This window comes from Squalius cephalus (assembly GCF_949319135.1).
Source record: "Squalius cephalus genome assembly, chromosome: 11".
Taxonomy (NCBI): Eukaryota; Metazoa; Chordata; class Actinopteri; order Cypriniformes; family Leuciscidae; genus Squalius; species Squalius cephalus.
In genome coordinates, this window is record NC_137132.1 from 19,984,689 (window position 1) to 19,998,147 (window position 13,459).

Here is a 13,459-nt window from a genome sequence, read left to right on the forward strand (position 1 = left end):
ATAGGATATTTAACAAGGCACTTTCAGTTATTAAATAAACATTGATGCGAAGACCATCGGCTGAGAAAGCATAATTTGTTACATTATGCGAGTAAAGTATGGGGAAATTTATATTTAATTATTGCAGATTTTGCAATAAATTTAGTGTTTGCGTTTTGATGCATCTCTTGATGTCTTAGAAAGTGAGCTGAATTCAGGCAACAAGAAGGCCCTCTGTTGTACCCTGCTGAGAGCAGAACTAATGTTTTAATAATGAATCTGTGATGAAGGCAGCTCTCACTATTGAAGCAGCTCTATTCAGATTAATTGAGTTTCATATGAGTATGCAGTCATGTCCTGAGGCATTATGAGAACTCCATATTAAATTTCACTAAATTTTTAAACAGTGTTGACAGTATTTTGAAATTTTGTTCTCCTTCCAGGTCTCGAGATTATCTTTTGGCACAGTTTCTCACAGTGACTGTATTGTTGCATGCTGATACCAACCTGTTTAATAATACTTGTTGATTGACACAAAATTATGGAACAGATTTATTTTAAACTCTTATTTACTCCTATTTTTGTGTGTGTGTTTTTCTGTTCCAGTGGGAGTGTTTATGGACCTTCATTCTCTTCTGCACTTTCTCCTTGTTACTGGTGTGGTTTTACTTCTGGTGGGAGGCCCACAATGACTACAGCGAGTTTAACTGGTGAGTAGGCATTTTAAAATCATACACTTTCATCAACGATCCCACAATCTCTGCACAGATACATCTAAGAAACTCATGAGCTTTCCCGAAACAAATTTGGTATAATCCTACGCTTAAAGTAATCCAGAGATCATGGAAAAGGCTCTGATGGAACAGATTGCAACTTTAATAGATAGGCTGGACTGTTTTTGGCTAGGATTTAGAATGGAATTGCTGATTGCACATACTGTGCAGTATATACAAATTCTACTTTTAGTATTTAAAACAGTATGCATTATGCAATGAATTAGAGTAGTATGCTACATTGCATTGCATACTGGTTACATATTTAATCCAGCTAATTATCATCTTGAATAAATGCAGTTATTTTGTATTTTAATGCAATGTTGTATAAAAAAAAATGTGTTAGCTTTTGTCAGTCCAATTAATCATTCAGTCAAGAAACTTATGCTGATAATTGTGGCTGCTATTATTTCCAGTTAATTTGTCAAACATTAAACGGAAGGGCAAGTCAAGCAGAGTGCATTTTGGGATATAGAACCAAGGGCAGTGTTCTTTGTTGTGTGTTGCTCATTTATGTAAACTAAATGTTTACATAAAATGCAGAAATAAAATGTATACACATACATACATATATACATATATATTAATTAGTAGTCAAATCGATTAATTGCGATTAATCGCATCTAACATAAAAGTTTGTGTTTACATAATATATGTGTATATACAGTATATTATATTTATACATACACACACATTTATTAGGTAAACAAACTTTTATGTTAGATGGAATTATTTATATATAAAATGTATTTTATTACATTATATATAATATAGTATATTTGCATAATGCTGTATAATATTAACACACACAAAAAAGACTTGCATTTACACCAGTCATGGTTTAGCTATTAAATACATTTTTAGTCAAATCAAATTTATTTATAAAGTGGGTTTCATTTTTTTCAGCAGTTTTTTTTTCAGCAAACAATAAAACCATAAAAGAGAAAGAAAAAAACAATTAAATGCCATATGCACAAACAAAGACACAGATGTAAACTGCAGCCACATACAGTATATTACTATTGGACAGTATTGGTTATAGAAAACAAGTGAGGGGACAGTTGCATTTTGATCAAGCTGTAGGCGTACCGATAAAGATTGACAAACACCTATATATAAAGCATTACAGTAATCGAGGTGTGACGAAACAATTCTACATAATCTTCCATTTCCCAGGAGCCACATACTCCGTAAAACGGGTTGAGGACATTAAAAACAACGTGACAGTAGAAGCCATTGTTTGCTTTTTTCCTCCAAGGTCGTTTTCTCCTGATCCTCCTGATCTCCTTTTTAATTCTGTTTTCTTTTTCTTTTCATTGTCACTTCTCTCCTTCTTTGTGGCCTCCACCTCCTCCCACGCAGTCTCATGGGAGGTACATTGTCCTTGATTTTACTGTAGAGGACAAAAGGGGTTGGTTCACAGCGAACTCCAGTTAATGCCCAGAGGGACCGTGCAAGCATGTAGAATCTGTGATCAGGCAGGAGAGGCATCAAACCCTCAATCTGCAGAGCTGCAGTTTAGCCTGTCAGTTCAGAAGGGTGATCTATGACATGCCCACCCCTTTTCCATTCTGATTCTAGGCTCATATAAACATACTAACATATTGCTATTGCTGCAGTGCAGTATATACAATACTATGTCAGTAAGATTTTTTTTATGTTTTTGAAAGAAGTCTCTCATGCTCTCCCAGGCTACATTTGAATACAGTAAAAACAGTAATATTGTGGAAATATTATTACAATTTAAAACGGCTGTTTTCTAATGTCATTGATTCCTGTGATGGCAAAGCTGAATTTTTAGCAGCCGTTGCGTCATTACTTTAGCAGACAGTCTTCATTCTTTTAGAAATCATTCTAACATTTCTTATATTATATGAAACATTATGTTGAAAACATTCATTTAACATTCGGTGCTTTCATGCCATGTAAAAAGCCTTCATGTGCTTGTTGAACTTTTCTGAGAGCTATGACTTGTACCCCCTGACAACTGCAGATTTAAAGTGTGTTCGACTTGAAGCTGCACTGACTGATCGGTGAATGACATCAAAGTACCGCGAGAGTGTTTCGAAAGAGTACTGAGTGGTAATTACGACATGCCATGAACGCAGTGTAACATTTGCCATTTTTTTCCCACAGCATTATATAAAAACAACTTTTTTTTAAAGATGTTAACTTTATTTGACTCTCTGAATTAAAAATAGCATAAAGATGTCTACAGCATACTACAGTTTTAAGCATATTGTGGAATAATATGCACTTTTTCAGGATATAAAGGATATACTACACACTGAGTAAACGTAGGCCGGTATTCAGTTCTGATTAAAGCTGTTGTGTCTAGATATTGAAGAAAGCTAATACTGACCCTGATACTGTGCCTCATGGTCTCATATGCTTTATCTCCCTTTGTTTCAAAGATACGCACAAGGCAGATGATGCTTTTTGTAAAACAGATGCTTCTCTGATTCACCTCTTTTGTAAAAGTATACTTATATAATCCAGAGCTCTCATGAGAGCGAGCAAGAGAAATGTGGAGCCTGTCAAAAGATTAGTAGCTTCTATTTGTTTTTCAGGGGCTTGGTTATTTGGTTAGGTCTGAACATTATGGAGGACACCCACGAATTCTAATGCTGAATAATCAACTTCTAACAGTTTTCCGGTATTGTGCTCCCACAGGTTTTTATATAACCGTTCAGGGGAGTGGAGCGATGGAACCATTCCCATATTGGCCACAACGGCAGCTGGCTTCACCTATATTGCATTTTTAATGGTGAGTTGCAACTGCTCTGTAGCACTGATACGGCACTGTGGGTTTGCATACCAAAACCTCTCCAGAACCACTAACGCTTTAAATATCTCTCTCACACGTGTACATGTCACCATTCAGCATTATTTTAGCTTATTTTAGTTCACTTTATCTGAACAGTTGCTGTCACCCGGTTTTTCGTTAAACTTAATATTTGTCCTTTTTTGGTCCAGATTTTAGCCCTGTGTCATGTAGCTGTCGGACAGCAGTTAAACCTTCACTGGCTCCACAAGGTACCTGTCAACCATTGAAATGTTTTTCCCCAGAATAGAAATAGAAAACCTAGTCCGTTTATGTGAGACAAACAAAATTAACCTTGACACAGTGTCACAAACACCTTATGCCCTGAGGCTTTCTGGCCACATTGAGATAGTATAAGTTGTTTTTCCTGTTTGTTTATGAACGGAGAAGGAAGCATAGTTTGGTTTGCTGGGAATAAATGAAGTAGAATTGTGTAATATGACTTTTAACTGAATTAACTGGTTTTTCTCACTAGATTGGTGTGACAGTCGCTTTGCTCGCTACAATAATTGGCGTGATATCTGTCACTCAGATGTGGGGAGAGGAATGGGATGTAGTTTGGATTTCTCTTCAGGTATGTTCTTTTAGAAATCTGATCTCCGGGTTTCAGATAGTCCTGAAAAGCCTGGTAAAAATGTCAGGGACGTTTCTACACTATGCGCGTTTTTCTAGTTAGACTACCCTTCAAAAGTCTGGGGTCAGTACGATTTTTTTGTTGTTGAAAGAAATGAACACCTTTATTCAGCAAGGTTGCATTAAATTGATCAAAAGTGACAGTAAATACATATGTAATGTTACAAAAGATTTATCATTCAAATAAATGCTGTTCATTTGAGCATCTATACATAAAAAAAAAAAATTTTCACAAAAATATTAAACAGCTCAACTGCTTTCAACATTAATAATAATAAGAAATGCTTCTTGAGCAGCAAAGTAGCATTTTAAAATGATTTCTGAAGATTCATGTGACACTGAAGACTGAAGTAATGATGCTGAAAATTCAGCTTTGCCATCACAGGCAATAATATTTCACAGTATTACTGTTTTTTTGCTGTACGTTTGATTAAATAAATGCAGCTTTGGTGAGTGTAAGAGATTTCTTTCAAAAACATTAAAACATCTTACAGACCCCAAACCTTTGAACGATAGTGTATGCTTCAGGCTAGAAGTTTGTTTTGAGCGTGCTATCTCTCTCTGTAAAATTATTTTTCTACAGACACTTTAAAGGCTTAGTTCACCCAAAAATGAAAACAATGTCATTATTTACTCACCCTCATGTCGTTGCAAACTTGTAAGACTTTCGTTTATCTTTGGAACACAAATGAAGATATTTTGGATGAAATCTGAGAGCTTTCTGTCCCTCCATAGACAGCAAAGAAACTACCACTTTGACACTTCAAAAAAACCTAAAACTAATCCATATGAATTGAGCGGTTTAGACCCAACATTTTCTGTAGAGACACGATCGCTTTATATGATGAACAGATTGAATTTAGTTTGTTCTTGCTGAAGCTCAAACATGCTGCGTAACACAAGAATGAACCTCATTGGTTCTTGCTGAAGCTCAAATGTGCTGCGTAACACAAGAATGAACCTCATTGGTTCTTGCTGAAGCTCAAACATGCTGCGTAACACAAGAATGAACCTCATTGGTTCTTGCTGAAGCTCAAACAGGCTGCGTAACACAAGAATGAACCTCATTGGTTCTTGCTGAAGCTCAAACAGGATGCGTAACACACAAGAATGAACCTCATTGGCTCTTGCTGAAGCTCAAACATGCTGCGTAACACACGAGAATGAACCTCATTGGTTCTTGCTGAAGCTCAAACGGGATGCGTAACACAAGAATGAACCTCTTTGGTTCTTGCTGAAGCTCAAACAGGATGCGTAACACAAGAATGAACCTCATTGGTTCTTGCTGAAGCTCAAACATGATGCGTAACACAAGAATGAACCTCATTGGTTCTTGCTGAAGCTCAAACATGCCGCGTAACACAAGAATGAACCTCTTTGGTTCTTGCTGAAGCTCAAACATGATGCGTAACACAAGAATGAACCTCATTGGTTCTTGCTGAAGCTCAAACATGATGCGTAACACAAGAATGAACCTCATTGGTTCTTGCTGAAGCTCAAACAAGATGCGTAACACACAAGAATGAACCTCATTGGCTCTTGCTGAAGCTCAAACATGATGCGTAACACACAAGAATGAACCTCATTGGTTCTTGCTGAAGCTCAAACATGATGCGTAACACACGAGAATGAACCTTATTGGTTCTTGCTGAAGCTCAAACGGGATGCGTAACACAAGAATGAACCTCATTGGTTCTTGCTGAAGCTCAAACTTGCTGCGTAACACAAGAATGAACCTCATTGGTTCTTGCTGAAGCTCAAACGGGATGCGTAACACAAGAATGAACCTCATTGGTTCTTGCTGAAGCTCAAACAGGATGCGTAACACAAGAATGAACCTCATTGGTTCTTGCTGAAGCTCAAACGGGATGCGTAACACAAGAATGAACCTCATTGGTTCTTGCTGAAGCTCAAACAGGATGCGTAACACAAGAATGAACCTCATTGGTTCTTGCTGAAGCTCAAACGGGATGCGTAACACAAGAATGAACCTCATTGGTTCTTGCTGAAGCTCAAACAGGATGCGTAACACAAGAATGAACCTCATTGGTTCTTGCTGAAGCTCAAACAGGATGCGTAACACAAGAATGAACCTCATTGGTTCTTGCTGAAGCTCATACAAGATGCGTAACACAAGAATGAACCTCATTGGTTCTTGCTGAAGCTCAAACATGCTGCGTAACACAAGAATGAACCTCATTGGTTCTTGCTGAAGCTCAAACATGCTGCGTAACACAAGAATGAACCTCATTGGTTCTTGCTGAAGCTCAAACATGCTGCGTAACACAAGAATGAACCTCATTGGTTCTTGCTGAAGCTCAATCATGATGCGTAACACAAGAATGAACCTCATTGGTTCTTGCTGAAGCTCAAACATGCTGCGTAACACAAGAATGAACCTCATTGGTTCTTGCTGAAGCTCAAACATGCTGCGTAACACAAGAATGAACCTCATTGGTTCTTGCTGAAGCTCAAACATGCTGCGTAACACAAGAATGAACCTCATTGGTTCTTGCTGAAGCTCAAACATGCTGCGTAACACAAGAATGAACCTCATTGGTTCTTGCTGAAGCTCAAACAAGATGCGTAACACAAGAATGAACCTCATTGGTTCTTGCTGAAGCTCAAACATGCTGCGTAACACAAGAATGAACCTCATTGGTTCTTGCTGAAGCTCAATCATGATGCGTAACACACAAGAATGAACCTCATTGGTTCTTGCTGAAGCTCAAACATGCTGCGTAACACAAGAATGAACCTCATTGGTTCTTGCTGAAGCTCAAACATGCTGCGTAACACAAGAATGAACCTCATTGGTTCTTGCTGAAGCTCAAACGGGATGTGTAACACAAGAATGAACCTCCTTGGTTCTTGCTGAAGCTCAAACAAGATGCGTAACACAAGACTGAACCTCATTGGTTCTTGCTGAAGCTCAAACATGCTGCGTAACACAAGAATGAACCTCATTGGCTCTTGCTGAAGCTCAATCATGATGCGTAACACACAAGAATGAACCTCATTGGCTCTTGCTGAAGCTCAATCATGATGCGTAACACACAAGAATGAACCTCCTTGGTTCTTGCTGAAGCTCAAACAAGATGCGTAACACAAGACTGAACCTCATTGGTTCTTGCTGAAGCTCAAACGGGATGCGTAACACAAGAATGAACCTCATTGGTTCTTGCTGAAGCTCAAACATGCTGCGTAACACAAGAATGAACCTCATTGGTTCTTGCTGAAGCTCAAACATGCTGCGTAACACAAGAATGAACCTCATTGGTTCTCGAAAGTCAAGCGAACATGCTTGAGCTTCCGTTTACCACAACTGATGTGTGAGTTGGTGAATGTTTATGTGAATAAAAGCCTTAATTTGGACTAAACCATTCAATTCATATGGATTCGTTTTACAATCTCTTTATGAACTTTTTGAAGCGTCAAAGTGGTAGTTGCGTAGCTGTCAATTGAGGGATGAAATCTCTCAGATTTCATTAAAATATCTTTATTTGTGTTTCAAAGATAAACATAATTCTTACAGGTTTGGAATGACATGAGGGTGAGTAAATGATGACAAAAGTTTCATTTTTGGGTGAACTATCCATTTAAATAAGGTTCCTCAATTTTATAGACATTTCTCTTATTCTGTCTGTGTTTGAGTATTTAGGACAAATTAATGGTCTCCATTTTTGTTCAGGCTACTGGTCCCTTCCTTCAAATCGGCGCTTTAGCTGCAACAACCGCTTTGGCCTGGCTGGTGGCGGGACAGGTGGCACGAGGAGAGAAAACCAGTAAGCCGAATTCACTTCCTCGCTCAAAGATCAGGCTCTCAGTTAGACATCATTATTAACCAGATGTTAATTATTAAAGCGATACACAGAGAAATCCTCCATCCCTATTGATACATTCCTGTCATCACACAGACACATTACTATCTCCACTAGCTCAATGCTCCAGTGTTTCATGTTACAGCATTAGGGGCGAAATTAATAAACTGCTATTGATTCTTCATTTCTGTTTACCCAAGCTCATCTGATTCAACTACGCACAGATTTAACTGGTTTAGCTCATTTAGTTAATCAGAACAAAATTTATCTTCCTTCCTCAGGGACGTACAGTACACATAGCCTTTATTAACATTTATTACACTTCATTAACATGAGCTTTATTAACAAAATGAATAGGCACTGCATACACCATGAAGGTGTGTGTGTAAATTAGAATACTGCTATGGGCAAGTGATGTAATCGGTGTGTGGCTGAACACTGTGTAACTCTGGTAACACCGACTATCGCAGCAAGCCTAATGCTCACCAAAGCTGTATTTATAAAATAAAAAATACAATAAAACTGTAATATTGTCAAAATTGTATTATAATTTAAAATAACTGTTTTATTTGGATATATTTTAAACTGGGATTTATTCCTCAGATGCAAAGCTGAATTTTCAGCATCATTACTCATCAGTCTTCAGTGTCACATGATCCTTCAGAAATCATTCTAATATGATGATTTAGAACTCAAGGAAACATTTATTATTAATATCAATTTTGAAACGGATGAATATATTTTTGATAAATAGAAATATTTTGTAACATTATAAATGTCTTCACTGTCACTTAATTTAACAGAAGACCCCAATTCAATAGAAGACCCCAAACTTTTAATGGAAGTGTATTTTGTCTTCATTTGTAAGATTTAGAAAACTATTCATGTGAATTAAAATAGCTGTGAAAGCTCGATTCCACACATCATGTGCTCATTCATAGTGCAACACAAGAATGTGTATATTCAGCATTGCTGCAAGGGAAGATATTGCACATTTTAGCCTAAACTTCTAGAGTTTTCTTCTTCAGGACAGCTGCTGTCATGGCTCCTTAACTGTTGACATAAATGTACTTACAGTAGCACTAATATTAGAAAGCACATTATGTACAAGGAGACCGCACACTTTAAATGTGCTGGCTAAACATTCACAGTTACTTGTTCTGAGCTAAACATTTAATTTAGGCATTTCCTCTTAGCTACTGCAAAGATTATGACATACCACATGTAATCACAATTCAAATTGTTTAAAAACATCTAATTTAAAGCCATTTTATTCCTAAATAAATGCTTCTTTTTTTTGAAGCTGTACCATAGTTGTAATTTCAGATAACTAAGTTGTTGATTCTTTAGGGCTCCAGATGATGGTTCTCCTCATCTACCTGAGTGTTCTCCTCATGCTGTACTTCATTCCGCTGTCAATCACCTCACCCTGCATTATGGAGCGTGGGAGTCTCAAAGCAGCACCCGCCATCATCGGCCATCAAGGAGCTCCAATGGTAAGCTGTCAAATTGTCAACATTGTTCTGTGCACTTCCTGTCTTCCCTAGATGCTACATCAAGCTCAGGCTACATCACGGATTGCTGGAGGCAGTTTGGTCCTTGCTCTCTCTCTCTCTCTCTAGGCCACTATCTCTTTCCTGTGTCTTTTTCCATCCCTCACTTTCCCTCTCTTTTTCTTTCTTTCTCTCTCTTCATTTATCTTTCTCATATTTCTTTTCCCTAGCTTGTCATAGCTAAATATAACTCTGGTAAGAGCCAGTGAGAATCTCTGTGTAGGCGTTGTTCAAGGTTTGGTGGTTATGAAGGGTTTTCAATACGCTCGTGTGTATCAGTGGTGTATTGTGCTCTGTAATGGCAAATGCGCTTTTTATATTCGTGGATGTTATTTTTGTTTGATAGTGGCACAGAAAAAATAGCAAATGCTGTTGTACATTTGTAGTGAAATGCAGTATTTGGACAGGATTAGTTTTATGAACTACTTGAAGGTATGAATATAGGACATCCATTATTTCATGTACTGATTCAGCTGGAATTGGACTTTTTGTGTCTGTGTCTAGATGTGTACGTCACTAATTATTATACAATATATGTGTGTGTATATATATATATATATATATATATAATATATATATATATATATATATATATATATATATATATATATATATATATATATATATATACAGTGCTATGCATAAGTTTAGACACCCATGCTAAAGTTGACTAAAAAGAGGAATAAAAAATCATCTTTTGGAAATTGAACTTAATGCCTTAATTTAAAAAATTAGGAAAAATCCAACCTTTAAGGACACCAGTTTTCTTTGTGAATGAATAATGTATCGTAAATAAATAAATGTTCTTCCTTAAAATACAGGGTGCATAAGTTTGGACACCCCTATGATAAATTCCCATAGAGCCAGGCAGATTTTTATTTTTAAGTATTTTATTTTTTATTTTTTTTAGGATACTATGCATCCTGATAAAGTTCCCTTGGCCTTTGGAATTAAAATAGCTCCACATCATCACATAGCCTTCACCATACCTAGAGATTGGCATGGAGTACTTTCCATAAGATCATCTCTCAATGCAAATCAAACTAGCTATTAGGCTAACTGAAATAAAACCATGCCAATCTCTAGGTATGGTGAAGGCTATGTGATGATGTGGAGCTATTTTAATTCCAAAGGCCAAGGGAACTTTATCAGGATGCATAGTATCCTAAAAAAATAAATAAAAAAAAATACTTAAAAATAAAAATCTGCCTGCCTCTATGGGAATTTAACATAGGGGTGTCCAAACTTATGCACCCTGTATTTTAAGGAAGAACATTTATTTATTTACGATACATTATTCATTCACAAAGAAAATTGGTGTCCTTAAAGGTTGGATTTTTCCTAATTTTTTAAATTAAGGCATTAAGTTCAATTTCCAAAAGATGATTTTTTATTCCTCTTTTTAGTCAACTTTAGCATGGGTGTCTAAACTTATGCATAGCACTGTATATATATATATATATATATATATATATATATATATATATATATATATATATATATATATATATATATATATATATATATATATATATATATATATATATATATAATATATATATATATATATATATAATATATATATATATATATATATATATATATATATTAACATAGATAATTATAATTGTCACTAATTGAGCACCTAATCAGCATATTATAATGATTTCTGAAGGATCATGTGACACAGAAGGAATGGCTGCTAAAGATTTAGCCTTGCCATCACATTTTTTTAATATACTGTATATTAAAATAAAAAACAGGTCTTTTTTAATATTTATATTATTTCACAATATTACTATTTTTACTGTATTTTCTTCAAATTAATACAGCCTTGGTGAGCCTAAGATACTTCTTTCATAAACATAAAAAAAATCCTAATTATTACAAACTTTTGACAGGTTGTGTGTGTAACTTTCTATGTAGATTTTTGGGGTTTGTGTGAAAAAAAAAGAGAGAGATGTTTAATTGCTCTGGATTAAAATCATCTGTGAAAAACACAAATCTACCTAATTTCCCCTCGGAAAAATTGGTCCGCTTCTGAATATGGCTACAGAAAAATAAATGAGAAATATAATTAGTAAAAACATCTCAGCGTTCTTATGTGTCTTTCTAGTAGCAGTGTTATGTAAGATTTCTGCTACCTTATTAGTGAACAATTTTCTTTGGAGGAACTTCAAGTAAGTGTCTTCTGCCACTCCTAGCTACAGCTATAAACACCAAAACCTGGGTTGAAAACACACTGAGGGCGCTGGTTTGAGATCATAGGTGTGGAACTGACCACCATGGCTTTAAAAGCCAGAATTCTGAGATGAGGGTCATAACCATAAGTCCTCTTCAAAGGTATATTCATGATCCTGTTGATCCCTAATAAATTCCTCTCCGCATTCTCTTGTGCTTGAAAAGGAAGCATCTCACCCTCATTCTGCATTTGTCACATGTAGACCCGCTGTGTTCAGATGATCTCAAGTTGCTGCTTGCATGCCGTTGCATAAGCATGAACCACAGAGGAGCCGTAGATTGTGCATCTGTCTGGCCCTCAAGCACTCAGTGAACCTCTGAGGAGTTATTGATTTATATCCAAACAACAAGGAAGATGTTTTGCTATTGCCTAGCTCCAGGGTGAAAAGAGTCTTACATTTTGGTTTAACAATGCTCTTTCCTTTACTGCTTCCATAGGGTTCACGTATGCAGTACTTTGATCTTTGTATCATTTTCACTTCTTAATTTTTTAAGAGTTTTTTTTTTCTTTCTCTCTTGTTCAGCTCGCTCCAGAGAACACTCTACTATCCTTCAACCGAGCTCTGCAGAGAAACGTTAGTGGGTTGGAGGCGGATGTGACCATCAGGTATTCATACATTCATTCTGTCTGGTTCTTCTCTTGGTACAGTTCAATCAATAGATTATACAGAGCAGTGTGTTTCTAAAGGCACAAGGGCACAGTGTGTTTCAAAGTGTGAATCCTTGTGTGGCCGAGCGAGACTGCTATAATGAGAGGTTGGCATGAGTGGTGACGTCTCTTTAACCCAGGGAGTGCACAGTAATTGAACACTGGAACAGACAGGAAGACTTTATAAAGAAGCCCATTTAAGCTATAATCTACTCTGCCTGCACATCTTTAGATAATGGAGCAGAAATTGTCCATCTGTTGTGGTGTAATTTATCTTGGTTAAAGAGAGTCATCACTCAAGCTTTTTTGATTGAGATATCTCAGATACAAGTGAAGCTCTATATGGACAGAATCTCTGGCATAATGTTGATTACCACAAAAATCATTTTGACCTCATTTTTAAAAACACTGCAAACATTTTTTTTCTTCATTTTTTTACTGAAGTTTTAACTGAAGAAATGAAAAACAAATCATTTTTTGTAATCCTTTAAAATCTATTAGTACAATTTTTAAATTCATCATTGAAATGTTAAATGTTTTGTCCTGATAGCATCTTGACCATTGTGTTGCAATGATACAGCTGCAATTTTTAAATGGTTGAGTCAGTTAAAAGAACAATTTATATTGTAAGAAACACTATAAAAATAAATGCAATTGAAAATGTAGTCTTGTGGACCGTTACTGCTTTGGGATTGGTTGTTTCAGGCAACGTATTGCTTTGGTTGGGAACATCTGGTTTAATTTCATTGAGAGGTGCTGGCACTGGTATAAAACCATATTCAAATCAAATGGGTTGATGTGGCTTAGAGGTTAAATTATCTTGTCTGGTAACCCAAAGGTTCAATCACAAGCTACCACCATTTTGCTCTTTCAAGTCATTAAACCTCAGTTTATTGGTTTCCCTTTGTAAAGAGGCATCTTCCAAATGAAAAAATAGTACTACTTCAATTGTACAACAATCCCACTATTGCAATAAGTCCATACAG

General features: G+C 36.2%; 1 protein-coding gene across 5 annotated transcripts in view; it reads left to right on the forward strand.

Annotated features, from left to right (window-relative positions):
- The window catches only part of gdpd5b (glycerophosphodiester phosphodiesterase domain containing 5b), a 50,377-nt gene that overhangs the window by 27,239 nt on the left and 9,679 nt on the right, over positions 1–13,459 (forward strand). For all 5 annotated transcript variants that reach the window (XR_013822667.1, XR_013822668.1, XM_079885157.1 and 2 more), the window contains 7 exons: positions 586–689; positions 3,426–3,519; positions 3,729–3,788; positions 4,052–4,150; positions 7,901–7,994; positions 9,381–9,526; positions 12,349–12,431. Coding sequence is in view for 3 of the 5 variants with exons in the window: in XM_079885157.1 (XP_079741283.1) it covers positions 586–689; positions 3,426–3,519; positions 3,729–3,788; positions 4,052–4,150; positions 7,901–7,994; positions 9,381–9,526; positions 12,349–12,431 (680 nt within the window). In the remaining 2 variants the exon portion in view is untranslated. The remainder of the gene's footprint in view (positions 1–585; positions 690–3,425; positions 3,520–3,728; positions 3,789–4,051; positions 4,151–7,900; positions 7,995–9,380; positions 9,527–12,348; positions 12,432–13,459) is intronic.